The sequence below is a fragment of the Mustelus asterias genome, chromosome 31, assembly GCF_964213995.1.
Source record: "Mustelus asterias chromosome 31, sMusAst1.hap1.1, whole genome shotgun sequence".
NCBI lineage: Eukaryota > Metazoa > Chordata > Chondrichthyes > Carcharhiniformes > Triakidae > Mustelus > Mustelus asterias.
Genome location: NC_135831.1, coordinates 264,255 through 283,489, shown reverse-complemented (window position 1 = coordinate 283,489; position 19,235 = coordinate 264,255). Strand labels below are relative to the sequence as shown.

Below are 19,235 nucleotides of genomic sequence, written 5' to 3'. Positions count from 1 at the left end.
TGTGAATACCGACGCAAAGTATTCATTTAGGATCTCCCCTACTTCTTTGGGCTCCAAGCATAATTCCCCACTTTTGTCCCTGAGAGGCCCGATTTTTTCCCTGACAACCCTTTTGTTCCAAACGTATGAATAAAATGCCTTGGGATTCTCCTTAATCCTGTCTGCCAAGGACATTTCGTGACCCCTTTTTGCCCTTCTAATTCCCCGTTTGAGTTCTTTCCTACTTTCTTTGTACTCCAGAGCTCCCTCCGTTTTTAGCTGCCTGGACCTAACGTACGCCTCTCTTTTCTTTTTGACCAGTCCCTCAATTTCCCTGGTTATCCACGGTTCTCGAATCCTACCCTTCCTATTTTTCTTTTTTACAGGCACATGCCTATCCTGCAGCCCTAACAACTGTTCCTTAAAAGACTCCCACATTCCAGATGTGGATTTACCCTCAAACAGCCTCTCCCAATCAAGAGCTGCCAATTTCTGCCTAATCCCACTAAAGTTAGCCTTCCCCCAATCCAACACCTTACCCTTGGGACACCACTCATCCTTTTCCATCACTATCCTAAAGCTAACAGAATTGTGGTCACTATTTGCCACATGTTCCCCTACCGAAACTTTGAAGACCTGACCGGGCTCATTCCCCAGTACCAGGTCCAGTATAGCCCCCTCTCTAGTCGGGCTTTCTACATATTGTTCCAAAGAACCCTCCTGTACGCATTTTACAAATTCCTCCTCATTCAGAGTCCCAGCTCTCAGCGAATTCCAGTCTATACCAGGGAAATTGAAGTCTCCCACTACAACAACCCTATTTTTCCTGCACCTATCCAGTATCACCTGACATATCCGTTCTTCCACTTCCCTTGGGCTGTTGGGGGGCCTGTAGTATACCCCCAACATAGTGACTGCGCCCTTCCTGTTTCTAAGCTCCACCCAGAGTGACTCGTTACACGACCCCTCTGAATTGTCCTCCCTCTGCACCGCTGTAATATGCTCTCTAACTAATACTGCTACTCCCCCACCTCTTTTGGCCCCTCCTCTGTCTTGCCTAAAACACTTGTACCCCGGAATATTCAGCTGCCAGTCCTGTCCCTCTTTCAACCAAAGTCTCTATCACTGTCCCTCTTTCAACCAAGTCTCTGTCACAAAGGCACAAATGAGCAGCTCCTAATTTATAAACAGTAATCCCCGGGTTCTAGATTCTTCCACAAGAGGAAACATCCTCTCCAGATCCACCCTCTCAATACCCCTCAGGATCTTGTGTTGCAATCAAATCATCTCCTACTCTAACCTCCAGCAAATCCAAGTCCAGCCCATCCAACCTTTCCTTATTAGACAACCCACCCATTCCAGATATGGGGTAGCACAGTGGTTAGCACTGCTGCCTCACAGCGCCAGGGACCCAGGTTCAATTCCTGGTGCCACGGTGGCACAGTGGTTAGCGCTGCTGCCTCACAGCGCCAGGAACCCGGGTTCGATTTCCGACTTGGGTCACTGACTGTGCGGAGTCTGCACATTCTCCCCATGTCTGCGTGGGTTTCCTTCCACACTCCGAAAGACATGCTGGTTAAGTGAATTGGCCGTGCTAAATTCTCCCTTAGTGTACCCGAATAGGTGCCGGAGTGTGACGACTCGGGGATTTTCACAGTAACTTCATTGCAGTGTTAATGTAAGCCTACTTGTGACACTAATAAATAAACTTTATATTAGTCTGGTAAACTTTCTCAGAACTGCTTCCAATACATTTACATCCTTCCTTAAATAAGGAGACCAATACTGTGGATAATACTCTATATGGGGGTCACACTAGTGCCCTGTGCAACTGAAACTTAACATTCTTACTTTTCTAATCAGTTCCCCTCACAGTAAATGATAATATCCTACCTCCTAATCTACATTCATCTCAAACACTTTGATTTCAGAAATGTCTCCCCAGTATCATCCCACTCCTGTGGCGGTTTTGCACTCTGGTGTATGAGCCTTAGGCTCGGGGGAATTCACATCAGATAAACACATGGAAAATAACTTTATTTTGTCTAACTGCTTAAGGGCCTGCACCAGTGAGAAACAGCATTGTGGTTTTTTTCTTGCAGGTACTTCAAGCACAGCAGGCTGGATACAAAGCTGCAATCGTGCACAATGTCGATTCAGATCAACTACTCAGCATGCGCTCCAGCAATGGTAGGTTATAACTCTTTACAGCTCCCTCCACACTGTCCCCATCAAACACTCCCAGGACAGGTACAGCACGGGGTTAGATACAGAGTAAAGCTCCCTCTACACTGTCCCCATCAAACACTCCCAGGACAGGTACAGCACGGGGTTAGATACAGAGTAAAGCTCCCTCTACACTGTCCCCATCAAACACTCCCAGGACAGGTACAGCACGGGGTTAGATACAGAGTAAAGCTCCCTCTACACTGTCCCCCATCAAACACTCCCAGGACAGGTACAGCACGGGGTTAGATACAGAGTAAAGCTCCCTCTACACTGTCCCCCATCAAACACTCCCAGGACAGGTACAGCATGGGGTTAGATACACAGTGAAGCTCCCTCCACACTGTCCCCATCAAACACTCCCAGGACAGGTACAGCACGGGGTTAGATACAGAGTAAAGCTCCCTCTACACTGTCCCCATCAAACACTCCCAGGACAGGTACAGCACGGGGTTAGATACAGAGTAAAGCTCCCCCTACATTGTCCCCATCAAACACTCCCAGGACAGGTACAGCACAGGGTTAGATACAGAGTAAAGCTCCCTCTACATTGTCTCCATCAAACACTCCCAGGACAGGTACAGCACAGTGTTAGATACAGAGTAAAGCTCCCTCCACACTGTCCCCATCAAACACTGCCAGCACAGCACCGGGTTAGATACAGAGTAAAGCTCCCTCCACACTGTCCCCCATCAAACAATGCCAGGACAGGTACAGCACGGGGTTATATACAGAGTAAAGCTCCCTCTACATTGTCCCCATCAAACACTCCCAGGACAGGTACAGCACAGTGTTAGATACAGAGTAAAGCTCCCTCCACACTGTCCCCATCAAACACTGCCAGCACAGCACCGGGTTAGATACAGAGTAAAGCTCCCTCCACACTGTCCCCCATCAAACAATGCCAGGACAGGTACAGCACGGGGTTATATACAGAGTAAAGCTCCCTCTACATTGTCCCCATCAAACACTCCCAGGACAGGTACAGCACAGTGTTAGATACAGAGTAAAGCTCCCTCCACACTGTCCCCATCAAACACTGCCAGCACAGCACCGGGTTAGATACAGAGTAAAGCTCCCTCCACACTGTCCCCCATCAAACAATGCCAGGACAGGTACAGCACGGGGTTAGATACAGAGTAAAGCTCTCTCTACACTGTCCCCCATCAAACACTCCCAGGACAGGTACAGCATGGGGTTAGATACAGAGTAAAGCTCCCTCGACACTGTCCCCATCAAACACTCCTGGGACAGGTACAGCACGGGGTTAGATACGAGTAAAGCTCCCTCCACACTGTCCCCATCAAACATTCCCAGGACAGGTACAGCACGGGGTTAGATACAGAGTAAAGCTCCCTCTACACTATCCCCATCAAACACTCCCAGCACAGGTACAGAACGGGTATAGATACAGAGTAAAGCTCCCTCTACACTGTCCCCATCAAACATTCCCAGGACAGGTACAGCACGAGGTTAGATACAGAGTAAAGCTCCCTCTACACTGTCCCCATCAAACACTCCCAGCACAGGTACAACAAGGTGTTAGATACAGAGTAAAGCTCCCTCTACACTGTCCCCATCAAACACTCCCAGGACAGGTACAGAACGGGGTTAGATACAGAGTGAAGCTCCCTCTGTACTGTCCCCATCAAACATTCCCAGGACAGGTACAGCACGGGGTTAGATACAGAGTAAAGCTCCCTCTACACTGTCCCCCATCAAACACTCCCAGGACAGGGACAGCACGGGGTTAGATACAGAGTATAGCACCATCTACACTGTCCCCCAACAAACACTTCCAGCACAAGTACTGCACGGGGTTAGATACAGATTAAAGCTCCCTCTACACTGTCATCATTAAACTCTGATGTGGAGATGCCGGCGTTGGACTGGGGTAAACACAGTAAGAAATCTCACAACACCAGGTTAAAGTCCAACAGGTTTATTTGTAGCAAACGCCACTCACTTTCGAAACTAGCTGTTCCTTCGTCAGGTGGGTGGGAGTTCTGATCACAAACAGGGCATACAAAGACACAAACTCAATTTACATGAATAATGATTGGAATGTGAGTCTTTACAGCTGATCAAGTCTTAAAGGTACAGACAGTGTGAGTGGAGAGTGGAGAGAGCATTTAGCACAAGAGATGTGTATTGTTTCCAGACAGGAAAGTTAGTGAGATTTTGCAAGTCCAGGCAAGTTTTGGGGGTTACAATTAGTGTGACATGAACCCAAGATCCCAGTTGAGGCCGTCCTCATGTGTGCGGAACCTGGCTATCAGTCTGTTCAGCGACTCTGCGCTGTTGTGTGCCGTGAAGGCCGCCTTGGAGAAAGCTTACCTGAAGATCAGAGGCCGAATGTCCGTGACCACTGAAGTGCTCCCCAACAGGAAGAGAACAGTCTTGCCTGGTGATTCTCGAGCGGTGTTCATTCATCCGTTGTCGTCGCGTCTGCATGGTCTCCCCAATGTACTATGCCTCGGGACATCCTTTCCTGCAGCGTATCAGGTAGACAACGTTGGCCGAGTTGCAAGAGTAGGTACCGTGTACCTGGTGGATGATGTTCTCACGTGAGATGATGGCATCCGTGTCGATGATCCGGCACGTCTTGCAGTGGTTGCTGTGGCAGGGTTGTGTGGTGCCGTAGTCACTGTTCTCCTGAAGGCTGGGCAGTTTGCTGCAGACAATGGTCTGTTTGAGGTTGTGCGGTTGTTTGAAGGCAAGAAGTGGGGGTGTGGGGATGGCCTTGGCGAGATGTTCGTCTTCATTAATGACATGTTGAAGGCTCCGGAGAAGATGTCGTAGCCTCTCCGCTCCGGGGAAGTACTGGACGACGAAGGGTATTCTGTCCACCGTGTCCCGTGTTAGTCTTCTGAGGAGATTGGTGCGGTCTTTGGCTGTGGCGGAACTGTCGATCGATGAGTCGAGCGTCATATCTTGTTCTTATAAGGGCATCTTTCAGCATTTGGAGTTGTCTGGTGCGATCCTCCTCATCCGAGCAGATCCTGTGTATACGGAGAGCTTGTCCGTCGGGGATGGCTTCTTTAACGTGTTTAGGGTGGAAGCTGGAGAAGTGCAGAAAAGATTTACTAGGATGCTACCGGGACTTGATGGTTTGAGTTATAAGGAGAGGCTGGATAGACTGGGACTTTTCTCTCTGGAGCGTAGAAGGCTGAGGGGTGATCTTATAGAGGTCTATAAAATAATAAGGGGCACAGATCAGCTCGATAGTCAATATCTTTTCCCAAAGGTAGGGGAGTGTAAAACTAGAGGGCATAGGTTTAAGGTGAGAGGGGAGAGATACAAAAGTGTCCAGAGGGGCAATTTTTTCACACAGAGAGTGGTGAGTGTCTGGAACAAGCTGCCAGAGGTAGTAGCAGAGACGGGTACAATTCTGTCCTTTAAAAAGCATTTAGACAATTACATGGGTACGATGGGTATAGAGGGATAAGGGCCAAACGCAGGCAATTGGGACTAGCTTAGTGGTTTTTAAAAAAAGGGTGACATGGACAAGTTGGGCCGAAGGGCCTGTTTCCATGCTGTAAACCTCTATGACTCTTTGACTCTAATTGATTGTTGACTGACATTTCATTTAATTCTGCAGAAGAGATCAGGCATCAGATAACAATCCCGTCCGTGTTTATCGGGGCTCGTGCTTCCCAGTTCCTCAAATCTCTCTTCACTTACGACAAAGGGTAAGGAGATGAATAGTGCATGTTAGTTGTATTGTATCATGGTCATTGTAAGTGTCTAGAAGTATGTGAGAATGTCAGATTTGAGGACTTGAATCAACACTTCATGTTATCCTGAGCTTCCAAATCTACTTTCCAATTCTGATTCCAAATCCTGCTTCCCGCAAGCCAACACATCACCTTGGTACCACTTGTTTGGTCTCTTAATTCTAATTTTTCCTTAGTGACCTAGCACCCTCCTTCCAAAGGTCTGTGTGCTTCCAATATTGAGAGCTGTAAATGCTGTGGGAAGATGCATGTGCTGCTTCTACCTTCACCCCATTCTCCCCAGACTCAAGTGGGTCATCTGATGCATTCACCCCAGAGGGTCACAGCTCAGACCCTTCCGTCTGTGTGCACTTAAGCTCTAAGTCCAACATCATCTGTGTCCTGATCTGTGTCTCCAGGTGGATATTTTTAACATTATTTTCTCCCCTCTGCATTCTCCTCTCCTCGATGTGGAGATGCCGGCGTTGGACTGGGGTAAACACAGTAAGAAGTCACACAGCACCAGGTTAAAGTCCAACAGGTTTATTTGGTAGCACAAGTGGCTAGTGCTACCAAATAAACCTGTTGGACTTTAACCTGGTGCTGTGAGACTTCTTACTGTGTTCTCCTCTCCTCCACAGAAGCTCATAGAATCCCTACAGTGCAGAATGAGGCCATTCAGCCCATCGAGTCTGCACCGACCACAATCCCACCCATGCCCTATTCCCGTGCCCCACATAATTACCTTACTAATTCCCCTGACACTAGGGTCAATTTAGCATGGCCAATCCACCTAACCAGCACGTCTTTGGACTGTGGGAGCACCCGAAGGAAACCCACGCAGACATGGGGAGAACGTGCAAACTCCACACAGACGGTGACCCAAGGTCGGAATTAAACCTGGGTCCCTGGCGCTGAGTGCAGCAGTGTTAACCACTGTGCCGCCCAAAATGTTTACAAAACAGCATTTGAATTCTTAAGTGCTGACCTTTGCAGTAATAAATCAGTGAAGTGCATAATACAAGTTAACATTCATGGTAAAACAAGCGGAATGAGATGAACATTCTTTTTCTCAGCAAATTGTAATATCGGGCGTTCTCTGTCTTTTTAAAGTTCATTTATGGGACATGGGCATTGCTAACTAGGCTAGTATTGATTTCCCATCCCTAGTTGCCCTTGAGAAGGTGGTGGTGAGCTGCCTTCTTGAACCGCTGCAGTCCATGTGGTGTAGGTACACCCACACTGCTGTTAGGGAGGGAGTTACAGGATTTTGACCCTGCCACTGTGAAAGAATGGCCAATATCTTTCCAAGTCAGGATGGTGAGTGACTTGGAGGGGAACCTCCAGGTGGTGGTGTTCCCAGGTATCTGCTGCTCTTGTCCTTCTAGATGGTAGTGATTGTGAGGTTGGAAGGTGTTGTGAGGTTGGAAGGTGTTGCATAAGGAACCTCATGGTAGGCTGTTGCAAAAGGTATTCATTTAGGATCTCCCCTACTTCTTTGGGCTCTGAGCATAATTCCCCACTTTTGTCCCTGAGAGGTCCGAGTTTTCCCTGACAACCCTTTTGTTCCTAACGTATGAATAAAATGCCTTGGGATTCTCCTTAATCCTGTCTGCCAAGGACATTTCGTGACCCCTTTTTGCCCTTCTAATTCCTCGTTTGAGTTCTTTCCTACTTTCTTTGTATTCCTCCAGAGTTCCCTCCGTTTTTAGTTGCCTGGACCTAACATACGCCTCTCTTTTCTTTTTGATCAGTCCCTCAATTTCCCTGGTTATCCACGGTTCTCGAATCCTACCCTTCCTATCCTTTTTTACAGGCACATGCTTGTCCTGTAGCCCTAACAACTGTTCCTTAAAAGACTCCCACATGCCAGATGTGGACTTACCCTCAAACAGCCTATCCCAATCAAGAGCTGCCAATTTCTGCCTAATCCCACTAAAGTTAGCCTTCCCCCAATCCAACACCTTACCCTTGGGACACCACTCATCCTTTTCCATCACTATCCTAAAGCTAACAGAATTGTGGTCACTATTTGCCACATGTTCCCCTACCGAAACTTTGAAGACCTGACCGGGCTCAATTCCCAGTACGAGGTCCAGTATAGCCCCCTCTCTAGTCGGGCTATCTACATATTGTTCCAAAGAACCTTCCTGTACGCATTTTACAAATTCCTCCCCAGACTCCCAGCCCTACGCGATTTCCAGTCTATACCAGGGAAATTGAAGTCTCCCACTACAACAACCCTATTTTTCCTGCACCTATCCATTATCTCCTGACATATCCGTTCTTCCACTTCCCTTGGGCTGTTGGGGGGCCTCTAGTATACCCCCAACATAGTGAGTGCGCTCTTCCTGTTTCTGAGCTCCACCCACAGTGACTCGTTACACGACCCCTCTGAATTGCCTTCCCTCTGCACCGCTGTAATATGCTCTCTAACGAATACTGCTACTCCCCCACCTCTTTTGGCCCCTCCTCTGTCTCGTCTAAAACACTTGTACCCCGGAATATTCAGCTGCCAGTCCTGTCCCTCTTTCAACCAAGTCTCTGTCACCGCAACCACATCCAAATTCCTTGTGAGCATTAAGGCCCTAAGTTCGTCTGTCTTACCTGCTACGCTCCTTGCATTGAAGTAGATGCACTCCAGACCTCCAGGCCCAGTGAGGTCATTCTCCCCCAGAGTGCTCTTCTTCTTTGCCAGCCTTGTCCTGGCCCCAAGCTCGTCCCCAGCCTCTACACTTAGAAATCATAGAAACCCTACAGTGCAGAAGGTGGCCATTCGGCCCATCGAGTCTGCACCAACCACAATCCCACCCAGGTCCTACCCCCACATATTTACCCGTTAATCCCTCTAACCTAAGCACCCCAGGACTCTAAGGGGCAATTTTTAACCTGGCCAATCAACCTAACCCGCACATCTTTGGACTGTGGGAGGAAACCGGAGCACCCGGAGGAAACCCACGCAGACACAAGGAGAATGTGCAAACTCCACACAGACAGTGACCCGAGCCAGGAATCGAACCTGGGACCCTGGAGCTGTGAAGCAGCAGTGCTAACCACTGTGCTACCGTGCTGCCCTTGTAGACATAATTTTTTGATCTCCACCCTCCTGCCATATTAGTTTAAACCCACCCGAACTGCACTAGCAAAACTCCCAGCCAGGATATTCGTGCCCTTCCAATTTAGTTGTGACCTGTCCTTCTTGTACAGGTGCCCTCCTCTCTTGAAAACTTCCCAGTGATCCAGGAATATGAAGCCCTCCCTCCTGGACCAGTCCTTTAGCCAAGCATTCAATTGTACTATCTCCCTATTCCTAGCCTCACTGGCCCTAGGCATTGGGAGCAGCCCAGAAATTGCCACCCTGGAGGCCCTACTTTTTAGCCTATTTCCCTGAATTGCTCTCGTAGGATCCCCCTGCTCTTCCTATCTACGTCATTTGCACCAATGTGTACAATGACATCCATTTCTTTATCCTCCCCTTTTATTATGCCTCCTATCCACTCTGAGACATCCAGTACCCCAGCACCAGGTAGGCAGACTACCATCCTGGAGTCCTGTTCGCACCCACAGAATCGCCTGTCCGTGCCTCTAACCGACGCGTCCCCCACCACTATTGCTCTTCTAATCCCTCTCTTTCCTTTCCGGGCCACAGAGCCTGACTGTGTACCAGTGACCTGGTCACTGTGGCTTACCCCTGTAGAGTCATCCTCCTCCACACTATCCAAAACAATATACTTGGACAACCACAGGTGACCCCACCACTAATTGCTCACTCCCCTCCCCTCTCACACCTGTCACCGAGCCCTTCCTATTATGAGAGACAGCCACTGGAATACTCTCTGGTATGTTACCCTTACGACCTTTACTCCTAACTGTGACCCACGTGTCTTCCCCCTGAGGCCCCGGTGTAACTACTTGCCTCTAACTCATGTCTATTTGTCTCTCATTCTCCCTGACTAGACTAAGGTCATCAAGCCGCTGCTCCAGTTCCCTGACGCGGTCCCTCAGGAGCTGCAGTTGCACACACCTGGCGCAAATGTGAACATCCGGGCGGCTAGGTGTTTCCAGGAACTTCCCAAGGATACATACCTGAAGGGAAAATCTGGGAATGGGAAAAGGCAGGGCAGTGAAACTTCAATTCCTTCACTGAGGTTGTGGCTCGGCCAGAATTAATTGCCCACTTCTAGTAACTCGTGTGAAGATGGTGGTGAGATACCTTGACCACTGCCGTCTGTGTGGTGTCGATTTATCCACAGGACTGTTAGGAAGGAAGTTCCAGGCTTTTGACCAACACTGAAGGGATAGTGATTTTATTTCCAATCTAAATGGTGTGTGAGCCAAATTTAAACTGGCAAGTGGTGATATTCTCATATGCCTGCTTTCCTTGTCCCTTCTAAGGAGCAGAGGTCATGGGTTTAGAATGTCCTTGATTTGCTGCAGTGCATCTTGTAGATGGCAACCACTGTTTGTCACTGGTGGGGGGCGTAAGTGTTCAGGGTGCTAGATGCGATGCCAATCAAACTAGTTGCTTTGTCCTGGATGGTGCCGAGTTTCTTGAGTGTTGTTGGAATTGCACTCATCCAGGCAAGTGGGGAGTATTCCATCACACTCCTGACTTGGGCCTTTTAGATGGTGGGCAGGATCTGGGGAGTCAGGAGGTGAATTGGTCTCTGCAGAATTCCCAGCTCTGTAGCTGCAGTCTATATGAATGGTCCAGTTGAGTTTCTGGTCAGCATGCTGAGAGGGCGGGGGGGGATTTAGTGATGCCAATGCTATGAGGAGATAGATAGATTTGTCATTGTTGGTGCTATTTATTGCCAGCTAATGCTATTAATTGGATAGCACATGAATGAGCTATCAGAGGGACAATTGGCTGAGTGCCCTCCTGCACTATAATAACTCTGAGTGTCCACCTGGCCATAACTGTGCCCTGTCTCCCTGCCTAGGCAGCTGCAGATCCAGGGGATCGGAGCAAGCCACCAGGCTAGAATGGATGGTAACCCTGGATCGTAACCGGAGCCAGGATAGGATAGATATAATCCTGGTCAGTGAATTAAGCCTGGATTTGTCTAGCGCTTGGAGGTGACGGTGGTCAGTTTAAGCCCAGCTCCCTGAATTTGCTAGTCAATAGCCTTAATGTAAGAGATTCTCTTGTGAAAACTACAGCGCGTCTCATGTTCAGCCTGAAGCTTGTGACATCACAATCGCCGAAAGCTCCTTTCACATTATGAGGGAGTCGGAGGGGAGCTCACTCCTGCCTCTCTCCCATCTGTTGTTGTTTTGGGTCTAATTATGCTGCAGTGCTTCTATCCTGGGAGGGAGCTCTCAAAACTGAACTGTGATGTTTGTTTGTATATTAGTTCTGTTCCTTTCGGTGGTGGTGGAGGTGTATTTCCCAGAATATCAGAACTGTCTGTATCAGTCCCCACTTCAAACGTTCCTCGTTGTTCTGTCTATTCACAGTGCATACATTGTGCTGATGCCAGACTTCAACTTCCCACTGGGATATTACCTCATTCCGTTCACCGGAGTTGTTGGAATAGTGATCGTCGTCATGCTAACTGTCATGGTAAGTGCACAGTGCAGAGTATAACTGCGGTCCTGCGCAGCAGGAAAATGTCAAGAGGATGCTGAATTTACTCCACAAACTGGTGTTAGCATCCATTTTCAAAGTTGTATCTAACTTGCTGCTAATTGGCAGCGTGACAGGAGTTGGTGGTGGTGGTTAAGGTGAGATGGGGAAAAATGTGGCACTGCTCCACAGCAAACTGTTCCACTGAGCTTGGGACTGCGTTACCTTGGAAATTTATAAAGAGAACTTCACAGCAGATCTAAACCTATGCTGCACCTGTCCTGGGAGTGTTTGATGGGGACAGTATAGAGGGTGCTTTACTCTGTATCTAACCCCGTGCTGCACCTGTCCTGGGAGTGTTTGATGGGGACAGTGTAGAGGGAGCTTTACTCTGTATCTAACCCCATGCTGCACCTGTCCTGGGAGTGTTTGATGGGGACAGTATAGAGGGAGCTTTACTCTGTATCTAACCCCGTGCTGTACCTGTCCTAGGAGTGTTTGATGGGGGACAATGTAGAGGGAGCTTTACTCTGTATCTAACCCCGTGCTGTACCTGCCCTGGGAGTGTTTGATGGGGGACAGTGTAGGGGGAGCTTTACTCTGTATCTAACCCCATGCTGTCCCTGTCCTGGGAGTGTTTGATGGGGGACAGTGTAGAGGGAGCTTTACTCTGTATCTAACCCCGTGCTGTACTTGTCCTGGGAGTTTTTGATGGGGAACAGTGTAGAGGGAGCTTTGCTCTGTATCTAACTCCGTGCTGTACCTGTCCTGGGAGTGTTTGATGGGGGACAGTGTAGAGGGAGCTTTACTCTGTATCTAACCCCATGCCATACCTGTCCTGGGAGTGTTTGATGTGGACAGTGTAGAGGGAGCTTTACTCTGTATCTAACCCCATGCTATACCTGTCCTGGGAGTGTTTGATGGGGACAGTGTAGAGGGAGCTTTACTCTGTATCTAACCCCATGCTGCACCTGTCCTGGGAGTGTTTGATGGGGACAGTATAGAGGGAGCTTTACTCTGTATCTAACCCCGTGCTGTACCTGTCCTAGGAGTGTTTGATGGGGGACAATGTAGAGGGAGCTTTACTCTGTATCTAACCCCGTGCTGTACCTGCCCTGGGAGTGTTTGATGGGGGACAGTGTAGGGGGAGCTTTACTCTGTATCTAACCCCATGCTGTCCCTGTCCTGGGAGTGTTTGATGGGGGACAGTGTAGAGGGAGCTTTACTCTGTATCTAACCCCGTGCTGTACTTGTCCTGGGGGTTTTTGATGGGGAACAGTGTAGAGGGAGCTTTGCTCTGTATCTAACTCCGTGCTGTACCTGTCCTGGGAGTGTTTGATGGGGACAGTGTAGAGGGAGCTTTACTCTGTATCTAACCCCATGCTATACCTGTCCTGGGAGTGTTTGATGTGGACAGTGTAGAGGGAGCTTTACTCTGTATCTAACCCCATGCTATACCTGTCCTGGGAGTGTTTGATGGGGACAGTGTAGAGGGAGCTTTACTCTGTATCTAACCCCGTGCTGTACCTGTCCTGGGAGTGTTTGATGGGGGACAGTGTAGAGGGAGCTTTACTCTGTATCTAACCCCATGCTGTCCCTGTCCTGGGAGTGTTTGATGGGGACAGTGTAGAGGGAGCTTTACTCTGTATCTAACCCCGTGCTGTCCCTGTCCTGGGAGTGTTTGATGGGGACAGTGTAGAGGGAGCTTTACTCTGTATCTAACCCCGTGCTGTCCCTGTCCTGAGAGTGTGGTGTAGTGCTCCTTCCACATATTGTATGCTGCTTTCTAGTCAATAACATTCATATTTCTTTCACCTGATTCATGATTTATTTGCATCTGAATAGCCACTCTGGATGACTTTCTAATCAGACTAAGCAGGATTGATATCCGCTGGAAATAAATTACCTCTATATCTGAACCCATATGCAATCTGTTTCATATCATTCCCACATTCAAACAATGTCTGGGGAAGCAAACTCTTGAAAAACATTGGTGGAATGTTACTCAAAATATAATCTGCCATCCCAGCCCTGAGACAGCAGCTGAGAAAATGGGGTAGGAAGAGAGAGATGGGTGAAGGGTCCAAAGGGCTTTTTGATGTGTGTCGCTCCCCTCCTCTCCAAGCCTGACATGGATTCTGTCAATTGGAAAATGTGATATAAAAAGAAGCTTTGAGATTTGAAACAACATGCAGTGAGAATCTTCTGCCTCTCACCTTATTCATCACTCACCCATGAATGGGAATAATTGGATTGTGCCTAACCTGCAGCTTTTGTGCTCCCATTTCAGGGACTGGCGAACTCCTCTGATTGCTATCCTTAACCCACAACATGTTCTCATTGCTGGCATTGACATTTGATGACTGTAATATTGACTGTCCCGAGATATTTTGCAACCTGAAAATGTTTGTCTTGTGTTTTTCTTTCTCTCACCTCCTCTGAAGATGGTGACTTTCTCTGTGTTACGTTTAAGTAGGCATGAGCCCCCCCACCCCCCCCACCCCCACACTGACTCTCAACCTTCCCGTGTGTGGCTCTGTACACTGAGCACAGTATGATTGAGCCAGAGTAGACCTTGATGGCTTGCTCAGACATCCAAATGCATTACGCAGCAAGAGACATTGGAACAACATTAGCTCTGTACACCTTCCCTGCTTGTTGCTCACTCTTGTCCATCCTGGGGTTACTGAGGATGTTGTAGCACACTGATTAGAATTGGGGTTAGCTGTACCTTTGCACAGGAGAGGGAAGCTAAGCGGAACTGAGTGCTTCAAATATGGACAGTAGAGATAATATCTGCCGGTGTTTATGATAAAATTAATACCAGAATTATTTTGCTTTATTACATTGTAATTGACTAAGTTTCCACATGTGCTGCCGTGTCACATGCTTTTTTGAAGGTACAGATGTTTCAAGATTTTACAAGCTTGCCTCTTGCTGTGTCATCATCCTTTTCCTCACTTATATTTACAAAATCTAGCTCGATTTCACCCTCTCCTCTTCCAGAAATTTTCCACTCTCTGAATTTCCGTGTGGTGTCCAATCCCGAATCAGCTTAAATTTTCGCTGGTGAAACTTTGCAAACATCAGAGACGTTGGCTTTGGTCCCTGGAACAAACTTTAAACTACATTCCATAGAGCCATAGAACTGATACAGTATAGAAAGGGACCATTCAACCCATCTTGTCAATGCTGATCCAAAGACACCCAGGTGCCCTTTCTAATCCAAATTTACTGCACCTAGCCCATAGCCCTGAAACTTCCAACACTCAAGGTGCAGATCCAGCCACTTTTTAAAAGAGTTTAGGGTCTCTGCCTCCACCACCAACTCAGGCAGCGAATTCCAGACACCCACCACCCTCTGCGTAAAAAGGTTCTTCCTCATGTCCCCTCTACACCTTCTGCCACTTAGCTTGAATCTATGACCTCTGGTTTTTGAACTCTCTGCCAAGGGAAACAGGTTCCTCTGTCTACTCTCTCCCTACCCCCCTCAATTTTGTATACCTCAATCATGTTACCCCGCAGCCTTCTCTAATCCAAGGAAAACAACCCCAACTTCTCCTCGTAGCTACAATTCTCCAGCCCTATTTTAGTCAATCTTCTCTGCACACTCTCCAGAGCAATTACGTCCGTTCTGTAATCTGGTGACCTGAACTGTACACAATACTCCAGTTGTAGCCTCATTATATCCCTACTTTTATATCCTATACCAATGCCAGTGAAGGAGAGCATTCCATATGCCTTCTTTACAACCTTATCTACCTGTACTGCTACCTTTAGGAACCTGTGTACTTGTACGCCAAGATCTCTCACTTCATCCACCCCTCTCAGTATGTTCCCATCCATTGTATATTTCCTTTTACTGTTTGACCTCCCTAAATGCATTACCTCATGCTAATCAGGGTTAGAACTTCATCTGCCTCTTTCCTACTCACTCCAAAAACCTATTTATATCATTTTGGAGCTTACAGCTATTCTCTACACCAAATGTCCCCGGGTCCGGATGGAATGCATCCCAGGGTACTGAAAGAAATGTCAGAGGTAATAGCGGATGCGTGAGTGGTTATTTATCAAAATTCGTTGGATTCTGGGGTAGTGCCGGCGGATTGGAAAACTGCTAATGTTACACCGCTGTTTAAAAAAGGAAATAGACAAAAGGCGGGTAACTACAGGCCGGTTAGCTTAACGTCTGTAGTTGGGAAAATGCTGGAATCCATCATTAAAGAAGAAATAGCAGGCCATCTGGATAAGAATGGTTCCATTAAGCAGACGCAGCATGGATTCATGAGGGGAAAGTCGTGCTCGACGAACTTGTTGGATTTTTATGAAGATGTGACTAGTGCGGTTGACGGAGGGGAACCGGTGGATGCGGTGTGTTTTGGATTTCCAAAAGGCGTTTGATAAGGTGCCTCACAAAAGGTTGCTGAAGAAGATTGGGTCACAGGGAGTTGGGGGTAGGGTGTTAGTGTGGATTGGCTATCCGACAGGAAGCAGAGAGTCGGAATAAATGGGTGCTTTTCTGGTTGGCAGATGGTGACTAGTGGCGTGCCGCAGGGATCGGTACTGGGGCCTCAACTATTTACCATTTATATAGACGATCTGGAGGAGGGGACTGAGTGTAGGGTAACAAAGTTTGCAGACGACACAAAGATAAGTGGAAAAGTGAATCGTGTGGAGGGCGTAGAAGGTCTGCAGAGAGATTTGGACAGGCTGAGTGAGTGGGCGAGGATCTGGCAGATGGAGTATAACGTTAACAAATGCGAGGTTATTCACTTTGGAAGAAATAATAGCAAATTGGATTATTATCTAAATGGAAAGAAATTACAACATGCTGCTGTGCAGAGGGACCTGGGGGTCCTTGTGCATGAGATGCAAAAACCCAGTCTGCAGGTGCAACAGGTGATCAAGAAAGTAAATGGCAAGGTGGTGGAGGCGGACACACTGGGAACGTTTAAGACTTATCTAGACAGCTATATGAACGGAGTGGGAATGGAGGGATACAAAAGAGTGGTCTAGTTTGGACCAGGGAGCGGCGCGGGCTAATTGTTCTTTGTTTCTCGTTTCAAGGCTTCATTCTATGATCATCTTGCTGGTGCCAGTACAGAGCGAGACTGCGGATAGTTGGGAACCTGTCTCGGGGGCAGGGAATTCATATGGTGTTCGTGGAAGTGGAAATGAATAGGGTTGGGAAGCATTTTCCGATCAGGGCCAGTGTGATCTCCTGGACTCGTTTCGATCGCCTCAGGGGGTCGGAGAGGAATTTCCCAGATTTTTTTTTCCCCATATTGGCCCTGGGGTTTTCACTCTGGGTTTTCGCCTCTCCCTGGAGATCACATGGTCTGGAATGGGGGGGTAGGGGTGAGTTAATAGGTTGTGATGAACAAAGCATCATAGCTGTGAGGGACAGCTCGGGGATAGGATATTAGTATGTAGATAGGCTGGAAAATTGGGCGGGGATTCAGGATTCAATCCTGGACCGGGGAGCGGCGCGGGCTTGGAGGGCCGAAGGGCCTGTTCCTGTGCTGTATTGTTCTTTGTTCTTGTTCTTGTTCTTGGGATGTTGGCCTATATCGCAAGGGGGATAGAATATAAAAGTAGAGATGACTTGCTGCATCTGTACAGGGCATTGGTGAGGCCGCAGCTGGAATACTGTGTGCAGTATTGGTCCCCTTATTTGCGGAAGGATATATTGGCCTTGGAGGGAGTGCAGAGAAGGTTCACCAGGTTGATACCAGAGGTGAGGGGTGTTGATTATGAGGAGAGACTGAGCAGATTGGGTTTGTATTCGTTGGAATTTAGAAGGCTGAGGAGGGATCTTATAGAGACCTATAAAATAATGAAGGGGCTGGATAGGGTAGAGATGGAGAGATTCTTTCCACTTAGAAAGGAAACTAGAACTAGAGGGCACAGCCTCAAAATAAAGGGGGGTCAGTTTAGGACAGAGTTGAGGAGGAACGTCTTCTCTCAGAGGGTGGTGAATCTCTGGAATTCTCTGCCCACTGAAGTGGTGGAGGCTACCTCGTTGAATATGTTTAAATCACGGATAGATGGATTCCTGATCGGTAAGGGAATTAGGGGTTATATAGGGATCAGGCGGCTAAGTGGAACTGATCCACTTCAGATCAGCCACGATCTTATTGAATGGCGGGGCAGGCTCGAGGGGCTAGATGGCCTACTCCTGCTCCTATTTCTTATGTTCTTATGTTCTTATAAGGGTGGCATGGACAAGTTGGGCTGAAGGGCCTGTTTCCATGCTGTAAACCTCTATGACTTTATGTACGACATTGCCATTTTTTTGTCGTCTGCAAATTTTCCAATCGTGCCCCTACATTCAAGTCCAAATCATTAATATATAAAACAAATTGGTGGTCCCAACACCAAGTCGTCTGGAACACCACTTGAAACAACTTTCCATTCACAAGGGCACCAACCATTACCCTTTGTTTCCTGTTACTAAGCCAACTTTGGATCCAATTCACCACATTACCCTGTATCCCATGGGCATGGCAGATGCCCACACATTCAGCCTGTCCGAATCACGCTGAAGCATCTCTGCATCCTCCTCACAGCTCACCCTCCCACCCAACTTTGTATCATCTGCAAATTTGGAGATAATATATTCAGTTCCTTCTTCCAAATCATTGTATAATGTGAACAGTTGGGGTCCTAACACAGATCCTTGTTTGTAATTCTCCTTGCATTGAAGTTTAAACAGCTCAACCCTGTCGATTTCCTTTGTTGGATGCTTTTTAGCCTTCATTTTCTTTGTCTTTGAGTTACTGACTACATCAGTAACTAATGTTCTACCTCCCATTTCCTGACCTGAATCTGACCCATCTAAATCTACTCTTTGGTTCCCATCCCCCTGTCCCGGCAAGGATATTGGTCCCAGCCTTGCCGAGGTGTAACCCGTCTGGCTTGTACAGGTGCCACCTTCTCCAGAACCAGCCCCAATGCCCCAAGAATCTAAACTCTTCCCGAGTACACCATTTCTCCAGCCACGCATTCATCTGATCTATCCTCCGATTCCCGCTTGCGCTCGGCACTGGGAATAATCCTGAGATTAATATATTTGAGGTCCTACATTTTAATTTATCTCCTTTATTCAGCTTTCAGCACCTCATCCCTTTGTTTAGCAATGTCATTGATACCTGTGTGTTCCACGACCACTGGCTGTTCACCTTCCCTCTCCACAATGTCCTGCAGCCGCTCCCTGTCATCCCTGACTCTGGACCTCGGGAGCAACATGTCATTCTGGATTTATGTCTGCAGCCACAGAAGCACTTGTCTGGACCCCTTACTATTCAGGCCCCTATTGCTATCACCCTACTGCTTGTTTCCCTCGCCTTCTGTGCAGCAGAGCCACGCGTGGTGTGATCAACTTGGCTGTTGCTGCTTTCCCATTAGAGGCCCTCCCCCGCAACTGTATCCAAAGTGGTACGTCTGTTTGAGAGGGGGATGATCACAGGGGACTCCTGTATTTCCTTCCTGAGCCTTTAACTTTGTCTGATGGGCACCCATTCCCTTTCTGCCTCTGCAATCCTTACCTGTGGTGTGACCACCTCACTAAACATGCTATCCAAGACATTCTGTGGGCCACAGTAAGTCCACCTGCAGCTCTAGCTTTGGAATGTGATTAGCCAGTAGCTGCAGCTGGACACAGTTCCTGCACATGTGGTCATTAGAGATACTGGACACATCTTGTATTTCCCACATTGTGCAAGAGGAGCACACCATGGGTCTGA

At 48.0% G+C, this 19,235-nt stretch overlaps 1 protein-coding gene across 2 annotated transcripts in view; it reads left to right on the top strand.

Moving 5' to 3' along the window:
- The window catches only part of LOC144481748 (E3 ubiquitin-protein ligase RNF167-like), a 132,345-nt gene that overhangs the window by 40,861 nt on the left and 72,249 nt on the right, over positions 1 to 19,235 (top strand). For both annotated transcript variants that reach the window (XM_078200897.1, XM_078200896.1), the window contains exons 5-7: positions 2,082 to 2,169; positions 5,807 to 5,897; positions 11,382 to 11,487. In XM_078200897.1, the coding sequence (XP_078057023.1) occupies positions 2,082 to 2,169; positions 5,807 to 5,897; positions 11,382 to 11,487 (285 nt within the window). The remainder of the gene's footprint in view (positions 1 to 2,081; positions 2,170 to 5,806; positions 5,898 to 11,381; positions 11,488 to 19,235) is intronic.